A 19,636-nucleotide genomic window follows, 5' to 3' on the forward strand; every position below is an offset into this window, starting at 1 on the left:
TGTGGGTGAACAGATAATAACTGTATTTGCTGGATGTGCAAAGGAGGAGCTGCAGCAGCCACAAAAGATTACATGTGAAAACATGACCAGAGCAGCTGTCAGGTGACAGGTCTACAGCCAAGGCAGACACCAACCCCTGTATAGTGCAAGCCTTGGCCCCCACATCCCAGGGGTGGTCAGCCAGCTGGAGCCATCCTGCAGAGCCATCCAGGACATCAACCTTCTCAACTCCACAGCAGAAATCAAAAACTGTGATAGTGTGGAGGAGACTTCAGTACTCCATAAACCCACACTTGCATAGCATTCTCTGGCTGAATAACTCCATTATACAAGCTTGCTTACACCGACTCTTTGATTTTCTAGAAGAAAAAATTATGATAGCACTCTGAAAAGTGATAGTTAGGCTAAAAAAAGTGCTGAATGCCTTTTCTCTGCAAAACATATTCTGGCTATCCTTGCAACCAAACACTTATTACTTGGCACCTCATTCAAAGCAGCATTTCTAAAGCCGCTATTCATTGCAAAGATTTTATTGTCAGTGGTAGCAGTTGAGAAAAGGGAAAGAAGAAATTGTTTGTTCCTACTTGATGAATCTAGAGCATTCTGAAAAAAATGTGGTTTTGCTATGTAACTATGTAATCAGAGCCCAGGAAACATCCAGAGGCACCTCTACACAACTCAGAATATAGCTGTAGAATATACCTTCTGTATTGCTTCATTACATCCTTTAACACAAAAAAAAACCAAGCATGGACCATATTTTAACACTATATTCAGTTTCCACACAATAACTCAGGTACATAGAGTTCAAGCCTTATTTATATAAATTTTCTCAGAAGATCTAAATAACAGAAAAAATGTATTCCAACCTGCCAGCAGCTGACAAGTCTTATGAAACTACTGATTCTTATTTGTTTGCCATGGTTATTGACATTGCTGAATAAGCCTTGATGAGATGTCACCTTCCCATTAGAATTATTTACTCCAGTAAGTATAAAAGTAGGCACTCAACAGGATTGATGTATTAAGGCAGGCATTTGGTTCATATTTGTTAATAGTAGGTATGAACTTTTAAAAAAAAAACAGGGTCCAGATTATAAACAAAGGTCCAGAAAATAGATTATTAATTTTAAACATAAACTTCTCACTTCGTAATTTCACCATCCCCCCTTAAAAAAACATCAGAAAACTCTCTTCCAGGACCCAAGAGGAACAGGGCTATCCACTTATAGCCAAGACACATCAGTAATAAAGGTAGGTCAACCAGAGCCAGACACTCGGTTTGCAGCACAGCAAACCATTGCTACTTGTTCCACAGAAATCAGAACATACCTTTAAACCAGCTCAGGCACAAAAGGAAACAGGGGGGAAAGACAACACTAACTACCAAAAAAAACCTCACTGACCACTAGATCTCTAGAAACAGGAGCTCAGATGATATCAAAAGCGAGCACAAAATCCAACCTCCCTGTCTCCTCTCCTGCACCCCACAGATCTGGCAAATCCCTCCACAGCACAAGAGCAAAAGCAGCCTGTTCTATTGAGATCTGTGCCAAAGTAGGCAATACAAATGAAACAGACATAAGGTACTGCTGTGATCCTGCTTGCCACTAACCTTGTCTTTAAAATTCCTGAAGTGTCCAGCCTCAGCATTTCCTAACACTAACATTTTTCTTTGAGTATGAATGCTAAAAACAGAAGAATACTGACAAATTTGGTGGCAAAGGCTGTGAGCGAATGGTGTCAGGCTCCATTGATTTTCTAGAACTCCAGTCCCGAAAGCAGCATAACTGGCATCATGCCTTGTGACAGTAAATTCCCATTAGGAAATATAAAAGTAAAGAACAGAGACTTCACATACAAGAGATGAAGACAACAACTTTAAAGAAAATTGCCCAGGCTGGAAACTAATGATATTTATTTCATTTACAGTATCAAGAAGAGAATCTTATCAAGGCAGTTCTAAGAATAGCACAAGGCACAAATGTATCTCACACCCTTGCTTGGGCATGTAGATAGGTTGGAGGTATTCCAAAAACAGACACGACAGTCATAAGCACAAGAGATTTCTTCTTTCATTAATGAAAAGAAGCTATTGTGCAGTTTCTACTGTACTCAGGCTGCAGAAGCCCAATTCCTAGCACTGTCAGTCAGGTCATTATGAAATATCAATGAAATCACATAGGCTTCAGCCCTGGATAACAAAGGCAATAGTCAGGGAATGCTTTAGAAAAAAATGATCTGAAAAAGGGCCTTAAGATTCCAGATTACAGAAGAGATCCCACCCCACCCCCTCCCCCGCCATCAAATCCAGGCTCTAAATTGGCATTAACTCTTTGCTTAACTACTTCCAGCACTGCTGTACCATAGCACATATTTGAAAATAGGCAAAATATCTGTACCATTGTAGCAACTCAGTAAACTGCATCATGGTTGCTTTTAAACCCTTCCAAAAGAGGGATGGAAAAAACGTGATGAGGCAGTCTCACAGCCTGCTGCCTCCCTGGCCATCAAGACATTGAGACTGACAGCCTGGTTGGAACTGTCTAGAGAGGTGATTCCACAGGTAACAGGGCTACCTGGGCTCTCCCATCACGGTGAAATGGAAACCTGGAAAGGTAGAACATGGTTGTTCATAAAAGCACTTCGGACCATCTTGTGTGGATGTGCCTGACAATGCACTTTACTGACAATTCTTTTGCTGCTTATTTACAGGAACAAATTTAGTAGAGCTCAAAGGAATGGTAATAACTGTTCTCTGGAAAGGGAAATATGCAAGCAGTAGAACACACAACAAAAGATGTGGTTAGCCAATGCTGTTACCGCTGCTTGCTTAGGCTCAAAGCAGAACTACGTATAAAGTCATCCATATGTCTTCCACTCTACAACACCAATTAAACATGGCCATGACATCTTCTGCTAGCAGTGAAACTTGTGCCACCATGGAAGGGACAGCCATACACCAGGATAAATCCAGCCTGGGTACATATCGAGCAGCCAGCCCTAGTTCTAGCGCTCATGGAAGTCAAACCAGAATGATGAATATAAGTCTCTCCAGCGTCAGGATGAATCCTCAGGTATTCATCTTTCTGAAACACACACTAGTACTTGTATCCTCATGTTGTAGCCAGATATAAACAGTATTAACTAACTGTACAAATACAGAAAAAAGCCAATTTCTGACACAATGCCTCTTTCTTCTTCATATTAAGAAGATTTTTTCCCTAGTGCACTTTACATACACTTCGTACTTGCATATTGTTCCTAGATGTCTGTATTCACTGTAACCAATAACTGTAAAATTTGAAGCTGTGTGCTTCTGATCCACAGCAGTGTGTAGGGTAGATAGATTTTATTCTAGAAAAGAAAAATAATTAGAGAAGTTGGAAAAAGCCAAACAGTTCCCCTGCCAAAAAGCAGAACTATCTGCACCCTCTGACCTACTCTGATCTACTCTATAAAGCTATCAGGGAGCCTCAGGCATGTGAGCCACAGTATGGAAACGTGCTCAGCAAAATGAAATATAAAAATCTCCAAACAAATCAAACACCACAAAGTGCAACAAGGCACCCAAGGCTGAGAACACTTTGGTGACACTATATGTCAGAGTTGATTTAGCAGTCAAGAATTTACCTCTTGTTTTTTAAGGTGCAAATCTAGCAGTCTCCTGGGAGATGAGCAAAAGTAAAACTGAAATAGGGATGAAGCTTATTAATTTAATGTTTTAAAACAATAAGAAACAGATTTCAAAGAAGCCACAAAAAGCCTATCACAGATATATCCTTGGGACTCTCAGATATCCTAGGCATTTGAACTGCCTGCTCACACATCTGTTTTGACACAAGTAAATGGTTTGGGTCAAAATGGGAGAGTTGGCAGTTTTTTGCCCCACACAATTCTAGCACTCTCACTCCTTTTCCTCTCTGCTACAATAGAAAAAACATTAAAGAGATTAAGAACAAAAAAAACATAGTTCAAGCTAACCAGTTTTGCTCTGATAGCAGAAGAGAGCAAATAAGCAGCACTCCAACAGTAAAAACAGGCTTTGAGAGGGCAGGAACATCCAAGAGATTATTACTTCTACCTCTGAAATGCTGCCAGCTTGTGCTTGCGTTACAAAGCAAAGTCAAACACATTAGTTTAAAGGCCAGTGGCCTGTAATGGAGCAGAAGAGAGAAAAAGCTCACATTAGCCAAGCAATAGACTGCTGAAGGCAGCAACCAGTTTCTTTTATTAGTTGCTGTCTGCCGGCATAGTGCATCTCTTCTATCTCTGTACAAAGTCTAAGGGTTAGCTTAAGAAAGGTGGCTTGAGGTAAGCCATCTGTCTGCATGTGCATGAGCTAGGCTGCCTAGCAGCCAGTCATCAGGTCTCAGCTGAGAGGCAAGAAATGCAGCTTCCTAAACTACCTCTGAAATGTAGCCTTTAGAATAAAATCAGTTTTTTAATCTAAATACAGTAAACCAAAATCTTCATCATAGGCACAAACACTGCTGTGCTTCATCAAGGTTTCCTGCCAGTCAGCACTTACCTGTGGAAGTATCACTGGGGGTGGAGGTGCCTGGGTTCCAGTTCACATGTGCAGCAACATGACTGTAAGTTTGGCACTGCTAGTATAACCTGGAGGTTTCCCAAAGAGCAAATTCTCAGTAAATTCAGCTGCTGTTTGGCTTCTGTTACCAGATTCTGAACACCTTACCCCATGATATAATGCAGATATACCCAGAACAAGACTGCAGCACTGGCATGATGCCTGGTGATTATGTTGCAAACACCAGAATTAAGATACCTCCAGGTAACACAAAGCCAACTTTAATACAGTCAAAGTCTGCTTTCCAAGCTTTATACCTATCTTACAACACCAGAGATCCCTCAGTTACCTTCAGGTGAGTTTTTATGTCTGCAGTCCTCAGATCAATGTACAGCAAAAAATCTTACTGCTCCTCTGAAAACTCAGAGCAAGGGGAGCTGGGATGGTATCCGTAAAAAAACCCAACCAAACAAAAAACAAACAAACAAACAAAAACAACAAGAGAAAACAAAAGAACAACTAAGTATGCTATGAACTTTTAGAGAACACAAAATTCCTCCCACCTCACAAAGGGTTGGCTTTAAGCCCAGAAGTGTGTTTAATACCAATACATTACAAAAATTTTGCACATTCCACGGTTTTACAGACTTTTCGTAGACTACCCTATTTTCCCCCTTTCACTCCTCCATAAGAAGTTGCATACTGTTAAGATAAAAGAGCTTTTACAGCTCTGTAGTGAAGCAAGAAAGTATGACTATTTTCAAATCATGAATATAAGGTCAAGTTAGAAGAAAAACAGGTGGACCTAAAAGAAAAAAAAATCCACGTGGAAAATTCATCTATTAAAAGGTCATCCAGCCAAGACTTCTTCCAAGAAAGAAAACCTCAGCAAGGAGAAGGTTATTAGAGAACAAGAGAAATCTAGTCAGTAAAGTCTACCCCAAAAATAAGACAGAGGGACTTGCATCTTAAAACTAATACAACACAAATTCTTACTAATGCATGATAAATTCTTAAAATCCACACCTGGGGAAAAAAAAAAAAGAGTGCACTCTTTCAAAAAAGGACCTTATTTATGTTTAAGAGAACAATATTTCACCTGCACATACAAATTCACTAGACTGATCACTACAGCAAGGAAGTGGCTGATCAGCATCTGCCACTGCAAAATTACAATGCAAGACAAGAACAAACTTTTGAGAAAGTTGACACACACATGCACAGAACAGACCTTCATGAAAAGCCTCATTGTTCGGGGTCTTGGGAACCTGCTGACATGGAGGGAAGGAATTATGTTGATGAGCTAGCTGCAGGGTTACTTGTCTGGTAGATTGAGCCGCAAAGATCAAGCTGAAAATAACTTGCAGTATTCACTGAATTCCCTTGTGGCCCTGCCACAAACTAGTTGATAGCTGTATAGCATAGCCCGCCTGGTTCCTTTATGGCAACAATCTCACTGAATTACTGTGCCATTTTTGGTTACACTGTGCATTATCACATTTGCAAATGTGAGCAGCACAAAGATAAATAGGATACAGACTTCCCAAGAGAGTCTTATAGAACAACCCATATTGTCAACCACCTCTGAAGTGACAGTCACAGACAAGTAATCAAAATTTGATACACACTGCAAAGAATATAATGAAAAGTAAGTCCACCATCACTGTCCAGTGAAGGTTAAGAAACCAATGCAAATCTACAATATGGAATGGAGAGAAAAGCTGTTCATTTGGAAAAAATATGCTAGGATGGATGAGAGAAAAAATTTAGCGAGAGGCCCAAGAGATTACTGACTTTGAAAAACCACAGTATTGAAATGGATCAACCATGTTTTTCCATTTGCAAAATATCATACATTTGGTTTCTCAGACCTGTTTAATTAGTTTTATAAAATGCAAGGGAAGAAAACCTGCAGCAAAAAACCCCTCCACCCAATGATAACTGAACTGTTGGCAGTTTTCAGTGTTTTAATGAACAAAGTAATAATCCTGACTATGTCATGTAGAAGCTCTGACACTCTTCTCCATGCTCCCTAACAGCTAATTACCTCTGACAATTTGCTTCAAAGGTGGATAGTGTTGCATGCCTGCTACTTAAAAAACATGGAGCAGCTGAATTCAAGCCATTCCTTAATGCTTTTCTTAACATTTAGAGGTATCATTCACTACCAGTAGACAAGGACTGTGCAAAGCTACTAGACAGCCTTTAAAAACCCAATAAAGCTATTAAAATCAGTATTGTGTTTTAACCAGCTTATTCTACTCAAAGTATGCATGAGTAAAAAAAATACATTAACAATACTTAGTGCTGAGTGTGATGAATATGTAGTGATAAGCGATTGCTTGCACTACTCTCAGAGCAAGTGATGATGTTTTTATTCTGTGTTGGGAGGAAACAGGAAGTATTTTGGTAAACATCTGGAGCCTGTATGTTTCTGTACATGACTGTACTTGCAAAACCTCAGGCTAGCTAATGAAGAATTAAATAAATTAAATAAATTAAATAAAGACTAGCCGAGGCCAAAGTATCCATTAATTAGGACTTGAGCCGCTACTTTAAATAAATAAATAAATAAATTAAAAATCGGCCCACTCCAGTTCCTCATCTAAAAGTGCATCTACACCACACTGCAACAAACATTACTTTCATTTAAAAAAACCCCAATATTTCCCTATTTAAGGAAAATGCTTGCAGATATTAGTTCTACAAACTGTGGTGTGCTAGGAAAAGGAATTACACTCTCCGCTTCTAAAAAGTTGGCAAAAAAGTTGAGTTTCTGCCTGAATTCTCTCTTGGACAGGGAAGTGGATTTCTTTATAACCAAAATTAAGCCATTTAATAATCCATGAGTTCTACTAGATGTTGGTAGCAACAAGAATCAAGAGAAAATTAACTGTTAGAAAGAGGAGCACCATACCCTCTGAAGTTCGAAAGTCATCCCACTTGAAAAACAGAATTAAAACTAGCACTGGTCTTAGGATATCTTTTGGGGAAGCAGCAACTAGATCCATAAAAGACCTGTTTGGAAGAGAGACACCAGCCTAGCACAGAACACCTCATGTCCACAGCCACAGAGACAGGAGGAAGCTTAATGCAGCAAACATCACAGCTCCTGCTTTCCCAGTTGCCTGCCAAAGCAAGAACTTGTGGACTCTAGAAGCTCCTGACAGTGCAGATAAGGCTCTGTGTCCTCTGCTAAAATGACTACCCACACAGATCCTTGTCTTTCCTTCTAGTGCCTCAGTCTCTTCATTCCACCTTCACTTCACACTTTTTCCTCTTCCTGTCCTCTTGTTTCATTTGTTCCCTTGCTTCACTCTTCCACATCTGCTTATCCCTTCATTTCTGCTGTCATTAAAGTGAGGCTGCAGTTACAGACTAAAATGACTTCCAGCAGGGTCCCTTTCAACCTGCACCCAGCATCAGCATCCAGCTTCAGGACTCCACATCCAGCCTGGACTCAGAGAGAAGCCACAGCATTGAAAACTGACCATGATGCAGGTGTCTCAGCTGCAGAACATGTCATCAAAGCCAACTACACAAGAGTTATGTTTGGCTTACAACCTTATGCTTTTGTTTTCTCCTCTCGCACTCCCTTATTAGAGTGCAAGCTCTTTGAGGCAGAGATTTTTGGCTACCTGTTTAGCAGCACGTCTAAGGTAGCCAAACCCCATTACAACTGTCAAACAACAACCATGAATCAGAATAATTCTTATGGTAAGTGACAAACTTTGAAAATTGGCTTCTAGATCCACTTAGCCAGGATATTTTTCCTTTAAAAGGAAAAAGTAATCAGTAGACTACTTGGAGCAGGAATCTGAGATTTGAACAATTTCTCCTGTCTGCTGGAGAAAGTACAGATCATAGATTTTTCTGCAGTTAAACAAAAAACTTACATTCTGAATTTCATTTTCAGGACTTTTAAAAAATCTTGTCTCTTTTCCATTCTAGAGGTTTGAGTGAAGTGAGCAAGGACTCCACAGTCCGACAAGAAAAGAAGACAACATTCATTTCTTCCAAAAGAAGTCTTTTCTCACAGTTTGAATGTAACAATTCACCCTTACCTCAACTTTGCTTCCTGGCTCATGATCTGCGGCAGCAAAATAGACCACCTCCTGTACTTCATCCCTAGGCCGTGCAGAATTCTTTCCAAATACCACCAGCCCATCTTTAGAACATGGGGGGAAGGCTACAAAACAGTAACTTGGAGGAGCTGCAGCCATCCTGAAAAGGAAAGAAAGCATAAACAAACAAAACTAGTGGTTTTTTAATTCGTAATTGTATACATTGGAGAATCACTCAGTCTACTGCTACTAATTGTAACTAAGAAGGAATGCATTCCCTCTATCAGTTGATTGTCCAATGATAATGGAAGAAAAGGTCAGCTCAGAGGAAGCTTATGTGAATTTAATTTAAAAAAATATAATAATTTTCATCATTTTTCACCCAAGTCTTTTGAAGGCATAAAGAACAGGAAGAAAGGCAAGATAACTGTACCTTAATGCGTCTACTTAGTCCCCACAGAAAAAAGATACTCTGCATCAGAGCTGTTCAGGAACATATGACCTAGATGTATTCTGCTGACTCAGACAAGTGCAGAGACACAGAATAATTTTAAATAATTTACTTTCTCTGCTCCAATGCACTTTAATGTTTTAAAAAAGGAAAGAGAAAATATGTTTGAGAGATTCCTAAGAGAGGACAGTCATGTAAATGGAAACAGAAAAAAGATATAGCATAATTGAAAAAGTGTCTGAAAATTAATCTACTCAGATCAGAGAGACTGAAGCAGTAATTGCACTTTATTTTCTCTGTGGTTTGTCTGCATTGCTGCTCTTACTCAAAGCTAATTGATTGCAGTTTATTTGTTTATGCAGGCTAATGTGAAATGTTTATATGATAATTTTAAGTGTTTGCAATGACAACATTGCAACAATAAAAAATGTAAACTGTTTCAGGACTATGACAATACTGTAGCTGGTCTTGTGTACATTGGCATATCTGACATTTTTTCCACCATTCAGGGAAACTTCTGGCACATATGCCTACAAAAGGAAAAGGTGAGGTGTTTATCATTTGTTAAAATAGCACTCAACACAGACGTCTGAAATTTCTTCATAGTTCTTATCACTGCAATAAAAACTCAGCCCCAAAACAAATAATTTTATTCCTCCACAATAACTTGAATAAGTAAAAATACTTGCACATATTCAGACTCCTTAGAAACTCCCCCCCCCCCAAAGCTGCTTTTTTACCATTAACTTGCACATGCTCCAAAGCATTCAAATTGAGGTTTTGGGGGTTTTTTTCCAAAGCAGTGCCATTTGAGCACATACTTCTCATAGAATAGCAGGTTGCTGATATTAAACCAGAGAAAGAATGCCTTTTAGATAAAACCTGTAATTCATAAAGTTGTAGTTGTTTGCCTGTAGACCATGAACAGGTCACGCAGATGCTCAATCTTGGAAAAAAAGGTCAAGAAGATAAATGTTAACAGTGTCCTCTACCAACACAAGGTGAAGTAATGAATTGTCTAGGGAACTCACATCGCCTTTCAATTTAGGTAAGATTATATACAAGAATAATCATCCAGGTGAGCTGAAAATGCATTAGGAAACAAACAAATCCCTTTTTACAAAACAGAGTTTTGACTGGTAGGACAGGACAAGCTACTGTGAGCTGGAATGACTTCAGCTGATAAAATAGATCTGTCAGAGGACATCGACCTCCAGACATGTATTGTGCCACTAGGTACATTATTGGTTCAAGAGGTCTTGCACACAGACATGATGGAAAGCCCCACTTTAGTTGCCACGCATCACCTGCGAGTCATCAGAGCATTTCTGATTAAACTGAAATGCAATATGTAGAGTGTTGCCCAACCCTTGTCACTAATGAAACCATTTAGTATTTTGCTATGAATTATTCCAAGTATGTACATTTATTTTGCTGTGTTGGTGATGTCAATGTAACTGCTTTCCTGCACTCTAAGAGTCCACATCTACCTTCAGGTAAGTAATCATTCAGTGCTCCAAATTTGTCTTCTGATGCATTGCCAGACCAGTTGAAATCTTGAATAACTTGCAGACTTATTGTGGATCTCACTGTTCAGACTTAATGTGGATCTCACTATTCAAAAGAAATATTTCCTTTACTCTAAACACAAGCTAAACGGATTTATTTGAAATATATGAGACAGCTGAAAGACATTAGACACCCAAGAGCCTAGAAAAAAAGGTTAAAATTATATACAGTACTCATTTTAATTAATGAATACCCAAACATATTGGCAGATAGCCTTAAAAAGATGTGAAGGGATGTTTCAACACTGTGTGACTGAATGAATATGAAGGTATGCAAGGCAGATATTTACATACCTACAGTCTGAGTAGGTAGGGAAAAGAATTAAAAGCTTGTAGGAATCTAATGCTCTACAGAGTTCTGAAGCCTTCCCTGCAATAAAGAGATTCAATTGTATGTATTTGTGAGATTGTACTTTTTTTTCCCCTTAAATATACCAACAGTTACTGAATCAAAAACAAATTGCCATTTTGGTAATGCTTTATAAGTATGAAAGTATGAGTAAGCTCCTCTATAACTAGAGTTCACTTCAATACACAGTGTATTTTGTAAGTATGAGTAAGCTCCTCTATACGTAGAGTCCCCTCAACACACAGTATATTTCATACAGGGGAGTACAGAACAGTTAAACACCAAGTTGAATGTTACAGCCTTATACTGAAAATGTGATTGTCATAAGAGAAGTTGGCACTGGGATCTTACATTACATTTCTAAAGAAGGAAGCCATCTAGCAGCCTACTACAGTTAAATCTACGCAGTTTGCTGGGTAGCACTTTTTCCTAGAACCTCATTTGGTTCATTTTAAATATGATAAAGATGGCCATTTCTCAGATACAACCACAACCTGTATTTGTTCAGAACACTTCTGTACTTCATCTTCCTCCATCACGTAACTAAAACAGTCTGTTAGCAGTCACGTATCTAAGCAGGATATTTCTACTTGGTACTTCATTTTATGTTTCTCCTTTGTTCAACCTCAGGTTTTCCTCATTCTCATTTTCACACATTTGCCACCTCTTTGCCCTCTTACAAGGCACTATACTGACTCAATATCAAACAAACATTTTTCATCCACAGAAGGAGCAGAACACTCCTCCTTCACAGTACCTCTGATAAATCAGTCTGACTTACAAATCCACCTACTGTTATAATTCCTACACTTTTTTCACAGAGTATTTGCTCCTCCAATGAAAGGTATTCCTGAAAACCTTAGAAAACACAGGGAATGATTGCAAACAGATCTCAAAGGACACCTTGTTGACCATTCACAAAGTTCTTTACCACAGAGCATCTTTGCATACAGGCCTGATTCTCCCACCAAACCATACCTGTAACCTGCATTCTGGTGTAGACATATGTACACCATGTTTGATTGCAAACCATTGTACTCAGAGATGGGTCACTTGAAAGTTAAGAGAAACAGGCACCATACAGACCACTATAGGCTATATGCAAAATCATTCCACATATGGAAGCCCTGGAAATAGACAAAGAGCTGTACATTATGCTATTCCACTACATAACTGCTGCAGTTTCAGGGAGTTAACAGGGATTCCACTTGGTTGACCTAGAATCACTGCAGGCATAAAGGTTGAAAAAAGAGGCGTGAGCAACAGCCACAAGGTAATACACTCCACTTGCTATCCTTTTATTTGACAAAATATACTACAGCATGTGGTCATATTTTTTTCCACAGTGTCCTGTGTTCTGACACTATGAAGAGGTTTTATTTAACAAGTTCCTTTATTAAGATCTTCTCTCATTGTGAGAAATCACATCTAACAACTGACAAGCCAAATTAATTTTATGAACATATCACCACTGTTGTCAATGGTAAAACAGCTGAGTTCATAGGTACTTTGACGCAGAAAGAAAAGTAACATTCACTGGGCAATCATAGAGTGAAAAAGGTTGGAAAATACCTATATGATCAGAGTCCAACCCCTGCGTGAACACCACCACGTCAACTAAACTATTGCACTAAGTTCTGTGTCCAGTCATTTCTTGAACACTTCCAGGAATGGTGACTCCACCACCTCCCTGGGCAGTCTGTTTCAATGCTTAACCACCCTTTCAGTGATGAAATTCTTTCTGATATCCAACTTGAACCTCCCCTTGTGCAGCCTGATGCCATTTCCTCTTGTCCTATCACTGGTTGCCTGGAAAAAGAGGCCAACTCCCACCTTGCTATACCTCCTTTCAGGTAGTTGTAGAGAGTAATCAGATCTCCCCTGAGCCTCCTTTTCTCCAGGCTGAACACTTCCAGTTCCCTCAGCTGCTTCTCATATGACTTACTCTCTAGACCCTCCACGAGCTTCATTGCCCTTCTCTGGACAAATGTCTGGTTCCAAACATCACAATGTGAAACAATGGGGATGACAATTATCAGGGCTTTATAAATATGTCTGAACAACACTATACTCCTAAAATAGGGTGAACATGGACGTGTTGTTGCCAAGCACCACCTCAGGAAAACTAACCCATACATTCTTGATAAACATACAATACTAATCTTCAGGTTGAAAATATTAAGACATAAAAAATACTCTCTGTCACAGTATGAGGACCTTAAAATTGCTGACATGTATTAAGAAGGCTCATAACTTCTCATTATAACAATTTTTACTGTTAGAGTCAAAATTTACCCACACTCAGACTTTTAGAATGGTCAACAAGGAATAAAATTGTTATTGTTTAAGTCTGTACATACAGGTTGTGACATAGTCTAATGAAAGTTTCACTTAGATGTCATTTTTTACTTATTAAAAAAAAGGAACAAACAAATAATGCTGTTATAGCAACACATATGAAGGAGGACAGATTGCAGTACTCTATCCTCCCCTCATGAACATGAGTGTCAGAGGCTGAAGCCATGCTCTTAGGAGAATATAGACAGGCACAAAATAATTCAGTGTGTTTTAGAGCCTTCCCCCCCAACCCAGGAAAACTGAAATAGCTATGTATCCATAACAAAGCACTCTGAGCTTAGCATGAGAGTCCAAACTAAAGAAAGGAAGATTTTCTTATTAACTTACTCTAGACTTCTTGTGGTTTGGGTATTCTTTCCAGAATAACGCTGTGTACTTCTTCTCTGAAAGCTGTAAGTTGGTGCTGAAATAATCCTTTATAAAGCTCAAGAATCTGACTGCTACAATAAAATTACTTCTCGGAAAAATAACTTTATCCTCTCATATCAAATAGATATCAACTCTTTTCAAGCCAATTAATTTTCCTTGTTTGCCAAAATACCCTGAAGACACTAAGCACGAAGTAATTACTAGTTTTACAAAGTTACAAATTCTATGAAAACTGGCTTGCTGACAGTAGGTTTCACAGTTGCTGTCTTATCTATTGAGGAAAAAAATTACCAAAAATAAAGATACAGTATTATGAACTATTACGATCTTGAAGCTCTTCTAATAACTTATTGTTCAAACTTATTGTTCAATTCCAAAACTTATTTCTATAACAGTAAAACTGCTCCTGCTCTTTTCTCTCTTTTCTTTCAACTGAAAACCAAAACAATAGGTTTATAACTCACTAGAAAGCAGTGGGCGAGGAAAAGGATTAGTGTGAGACAAAAAGGTCAAAGTAAGGGCCTGTCTTGAAATTTCACTCATGTTTATTGAACTGAACCACTATTTGCTTTTAACACTTCTTTTAATTGCTGCTCACTTAATTCCCTGCAACTTTTTCTCAAGAAAAGCTAAAGATGCTCCTAGCACCACATATAAAAACCCTTTGGCTTTAATGCAAGTTTTTGAAATGTTAATTAGTATTTATTGTTAATCTTAATTAAGATTTACACCAAATGAAAAATTCTGAAGCAGCTATTCCTGTGCAGAGCTAGTCCTTTCCTAGCAACACACCATTTCAGACATTTTCAGTGATGGACATGTACAAACAGTTCTGCCCTTAACACACTATGCAGAAGTTTTGTTTTCTACACCAGTATAGTCTCTTGCCCAAAAATTTAATAATATCCAGTCACTGTCTTGTACAACAATGTAATGTTACAATACTTGTAAAAGGTATTACATGAGAAGTCAACTACCACCATTACAGCTCCTCTTTACAAGAAATCAAAGCAATGCTCAAGTAGATAGTAAGGATGAAAGCTTCAGTGAGACCAAGCAGTCAGCACTGACAACAAAGAAGCATTCGTGTTGGGATGAGTAGCATTCAACTGTAAAATTTGCCTTGTATTGATTTGACTCAGAAGCTGGCAAAAATTCAGCTTAATCGAGCCAAACCTTCAACTAGGACCATAATTGCTTCGTTCATTAATCAGCACAGCAATGCTAGCAAGCCTTCCAGCATGGATGGAACCAGGAACAACACACCTTGCTTTCATTCACCTTAGCGAGGTTGCATAGATATATCACACAAACTCATCTTTCATTTTCTATGTTTGTCTTCAAGAGTTTTGTTGGCATAACCATCAAGCTTTCTGAAGCACAGACAAACCAAAGTACAGAGTGAAGTCTAAACCTCCCTTAACTCCCAGTTTGTCAAGCATGCCTATGATTGTCCTAGATAACCTGTTGTTAATGCTGGTAATAATCAACATTATGTTTTCAAGACAACATGGGTGTCCACAAAAACAAGGGTGGGAGGGTTAAGACTGAGGTTTCATCTCAGACCTCCACAGTTGTTTGGTCAGAACACCAGTTTTATTGATCATATACCCTAACCTTTCCACCCTCACTTCTATAGTTCCTTCAAATTAAAGATCATCTTTATCAGATGTTTTAGGTACCAGAAATACAGAGGCTGCTAAACTCCTTTCCGCTAAGTTCTGAGTGCATTTTGGTTGATGACCACATTTTCTCTAACAAAATCTTACAAACAAGATTTGAGCCGCTTTTAAAGTCCAGAGAACACATTAAGCCTTTTACGAAGACATATAATGTGTTTCTGTGTATTAAAGGATGACTTTTCCTCACTATATTTTGAGTTTTTATAAAACAGAACCCCAGCTGTGCTAACACTGCTGAGCTATTTCAGTAATATTTAAAGATTTCAATAAACCTGTTTTCATAATGACCAGAAAGGGTAAGTGACAGAACCTGCAAGAAACATTTACAATAAAAAACTGAAAGGCAGCATCTGAACCAGGGTCCTCATATTTGGATCAAGGCTGTCTCATCATGAAAGGAAGAATATATTCTATAGGCCATGCATGATTTATTCTCAACTCTTCCATATTTTTAATGGGGTTGCAAAAGAAAGGTCAGTGACAATTGTGAAAACTTTGTTCAGGACTAAATTATCTGTTTTGAACCTCTCTTATAACTTTCAAATTAAGATGTTTCTTGTGCCTGAGACAAGCTTGTATTCTCCTTTACAAATCAAGCCTAGTGTCTTATGCACATAAGAGACATGTGATCTCTGCACCCTGCAGAAAAGCAATGCTTCCAGAAACAGAAATGAAAAGCAAAATTCATTCAGCTGCAAGCACAGAACAAAGACAGCAAACTGAAAGACACAATAATAATACTGTTCCCATCTTAGGAAACACTGAAAGGTTATTTTTTTTTATTGACAATTTGGACAGTTCTAATGCATGACTTATCAGGAGAGAGAAAGGTTGCATGTATTAAGAGACTGTTCCTGAATATAAAGCACAAAACCATGCCAGATCCCTGTGTCCTTATGGTCTGGACATTTCATTATCAGACCTTAGTCAAATTGTTTGACTCTTTCCTTACTGTCAATGGATGATGACACCAACTAACCACTTAAAGGTGCCACATTCAACTTTGATTGTCCCTCTAAGCTGTGCCTGACAAGATATCCAAGAGGAGTTTATAAGCAGTTGAAATTTAGCAAGCCATGCTCAACTTTTTTCTTTTTTTTTTTTTCATTAACTACATGCTGAAATTTTATCAATGATTCCCTCAAAATGGGCAGTATCTCAAACCTTCAGTCAGAGATTTGGGATGGCTGTTTTCTCCAATAAATTTCTTTTATTTTTCAATTACAGGAAGCAGCAATTCCCTACATGGGCATAAAATCAAGTTGCACTTCAAAGGTTTCCTAAGTTGTATGCTCCTTTCAGTCATTTACCTTAATAAATGCATAATAGGCCTGGAAGGAATAGAAAAAAATTCTCTTGCTGTATGTGGGAAAATAAGGAATATTCCTGGCAAGAGTAGCCAGATTGTTTAAAACTGTCTAAAAACAGATAGTGGCCACCAAATAAGCATGCTAAAACTCTTCAGCATTTAAAGTCCTAACAAATGGTAAGACTTCAGCAGTTACAAAAGTTTACAGTCCCTTGACCAACCATTTTAATTCTACAATACACCCTTGTCCAAGCTTTCAAAGTATGCATCTTTCAAAGACAGGATCTTATTTTTTGCCCCAAGTAATCTGAATTATGCTAATGAAAACATAGTTCTATTTAAAAACAAATCAGAGTCAGTCATCCAGAAGACAACAGGTTTCAGATTCATTTCCATCACAGGCTGTGCATACAGGGAAAATTCAGTATTTATACAGACTTTTCACTGAGTGGATGTCAATGCTTTTAATTAAGTCTCCAAGCAGTAACAGAACTCTATCCCTTTTGTAGCTGATATTCCAGCCCGCAGTCTAAGGTCGTATTTGTAACACTCTCCATTTTGTAAAGCAGCAACTGTTTTCTTGCTTCTGCCACTGGGGCAGAGACCCCTGTTAGAAGCTGCTGGCATCTAAAGCATCTTTGTGCAGCACACAACTTCATAATGAGAAGTTGCTAACTGCTGCATAATACTTGGGCATGTAGCTTTCGCTTTTTGTAAAGAGGCAGCACAATCTCGTTTTGTGGTTCCGTCAGGTCTTGATCACTGCACAAGAGAGGCTGTCCACCTCCACACACAGCTGGCTAATGCACACTGACTGACAGTCATTTCAAATTAGCAACATTGTTATGTTAAAAAGGGGCAAAATAAAAAGCATCAAAGCAGCTTGTTGGAAGGTTCCCTTTAGTTTTAAATACACCCTAAAACAACAGCAATGAGACTTCGCAAATGGGAGGATGTAACACAGTGCATTGTGTCAGAAACCAGAGACATCTGGGTACCACACAGAGAAGCAGGTCTAGGTAACAATTCTATTTCTCAATCTGCTGAATATATAGAAAGAGAAGGCCAATACATTACAGAGACAATGTCCATAATAAAGCAAGAAATTCTTACTGGAAGATCCTAGGATAAACTAGCACACTTTTCCACACACTCCAGCTGTGCAAAGCACCCATAGTCGGTGACTTCTGAAGGAGAGGATGAAGAGCCAAATTCAGCACCCTTTAGCATACATACTGAACTCAGCAAGTGTAAATAAACAGAGTTTATGCCTTACTTTGCCAGGAAAAAAAAGTTACAGATGTCTTCCAAAATGGGAAGTTGCCATAAAATCTCAAACTCTAAGCATCAGAAATAATTCCCTGGGGATCAAAAAACTGACTATACTAATAAAGGATTTCCATCCACCACATTTACCTCAACATAACACCTGTCTTTTTAGACAGTCTGTGTAAGCTCCGGGCCATAAGCTGCTTGGAAAAGTACACAGCACTATGAATGGTTTAAGTTAACTTCAGTCTTGGTTTATCTCAAATCACTGGAAGTCCTGTGTTCACAGAGATCAACTTCCTAAATATATATGATTGACAATTTGTTTCAAGATTTCTTTTTGTTTGGTTGGAAAATTTGGAGTGCATGCTATGAACAAACCAGTGGAGGTGCCTTAAATCCCCAATTCTAAAGCAGCTTTGAGACCAGTAGCTGAAACAGTAATAGCCTATAACCAAATGAGTCGGTCACTTCTCACAAGTTCATGTATTTATTATTTTTTAAACTAGTGAGTATATTTAGCATTAGACAGTTCACATCACAGAATTTACCAAGTGTATTGCAGCACAACTGTATCTCTGGGATTATTAAAGTTTCATATCTTACAGGCATGGATGGCTTTCAGAGGGTCAGATTTATGCATAAGTGCACTCATAGGATCAAGGCCCTAGCAAAGCTGTCTTCTGTTTGAGATTTTGGTTTTAATATGATTTATTTCCTCTTTGCTTATCAGTACTGGAGAAAATAGGGGTTTTTTTGTTTTGTTTTTTTGCTTTTTAAGGTAGGTTAATTGCGGCCTCTAGAATTATTATAGCAGCATAAACAGAAATGCCAGTTTTGCAGGCTCTTGCAGGAAGATATGTCTGTCCATCAGCCCACTTTAGTGACTGAAACCATCACATACCCACCTGAGCGTAACATTATGCTTAGGAAGGCACATAAAGGAATCTACGTTTCAAGGTGACCATATGAAAAGGCACCTTCAAGAAAAAGAAGTGGGGAACAACCCACGCCTGGCCCTTAAATTGCTGAAGGGAAGGCAGCAGCGAGTAGAGCGGGCAGCCGGGGAAAGATGAGAGATCGGAGAGCCTTGCTTCAGACGGTAATGCGAAGGACAGCCGGGGACGGTGTTCGCCAACACCAGCCCCAGTCACCGAGTCCTCCCCCCGCCGCGGACCCCCCACCCGCACGGCCGGGCCGGGGGAGGCGGCGGCGCAGCCCCGTTACGCGGTGCCCGCGGCCCCCGCCCGGGGTGCAGGTGCGGGGAGGCGCCAGGGGACATCGCCGCTGGGGGACATCGCCTTGGGGACATCGCCGCTGGCGGATATCGCCGCCGGCGGACATCGCCCGCACCAACCACGGGAAACCGGCTCTGCGCCATCCTCTCGCGCCATCCCCTCCGGCCCCCTCGCTCTTTCCCTCCCTGCCTTCCTCCCTGCCCACCGCCGCCGCCCGGCGCTGGCGAGGCGAGCCCCGCACAGAAGGTCGCTGCTCGCAGACCCCGCCACTTTCCCCCGCGCCGAGAAGTAACACACCAGCCCGGGGGCGCCGCTCCGAGGAGGAAAGTGACGGGGAGATGCCGAGGAGATGCCGCCGAGATGCCGGGGAGATGCCGCGGAGATGCCCGGGCTGATGCCGCGGAGATGCCCGGGCTGATGCCGCGGAGATGCCCGGGCTGATGCCGCG

At 39.7% G+C, this 19,636-nt stretch overlaps 1 protein-coding gene across 3 annotated transcripts in view; it reads right to left on the reverse strand.

Annotated features, from left to right (window-relative positions):
• Positions 1-19,636, reverse strand: part of SCRN1 (secernin 1) — a 39,536-nt gene that overhangs the window by 19,718 nt on the left and 182 nt on the right. For 2 of the 3 annotated variants that reach the window (XR_003527019.1, XM_027639255.1), the window contains exon 2: positions 8,596-8,755. Coding sequence is in view for 2 of the 3 variants with exons in the window: in XM_027639255.1 (XP_027495056.1) it covers positions 8,596-8,754 (159 nt within the window). In the remaining variant the exon portion in view is untranslated. Of the gene's footprint in view, positions 1-8,595; positions 8,756-19,485 lie in introns of all 3 variants that reach the window. The other variant, XM_027639256.1, reaches the window with a different exon arrangement.

This window comes from Corapipo altera, unplaced genomic scaffold (assembly GCF_003945725.1).
Source record: "Corapipo altera isolate COAL_440 unplaced genomic scaffold, ASM394572v1 44, whole genome shotgun sequence".
In the NCBI taxonomy this organism is placed as follows: Eukaryota; Metazoa; Chordata; class Aves; order Passeriformes; family Pipridae; genus Corapipo; species Corapipo altera.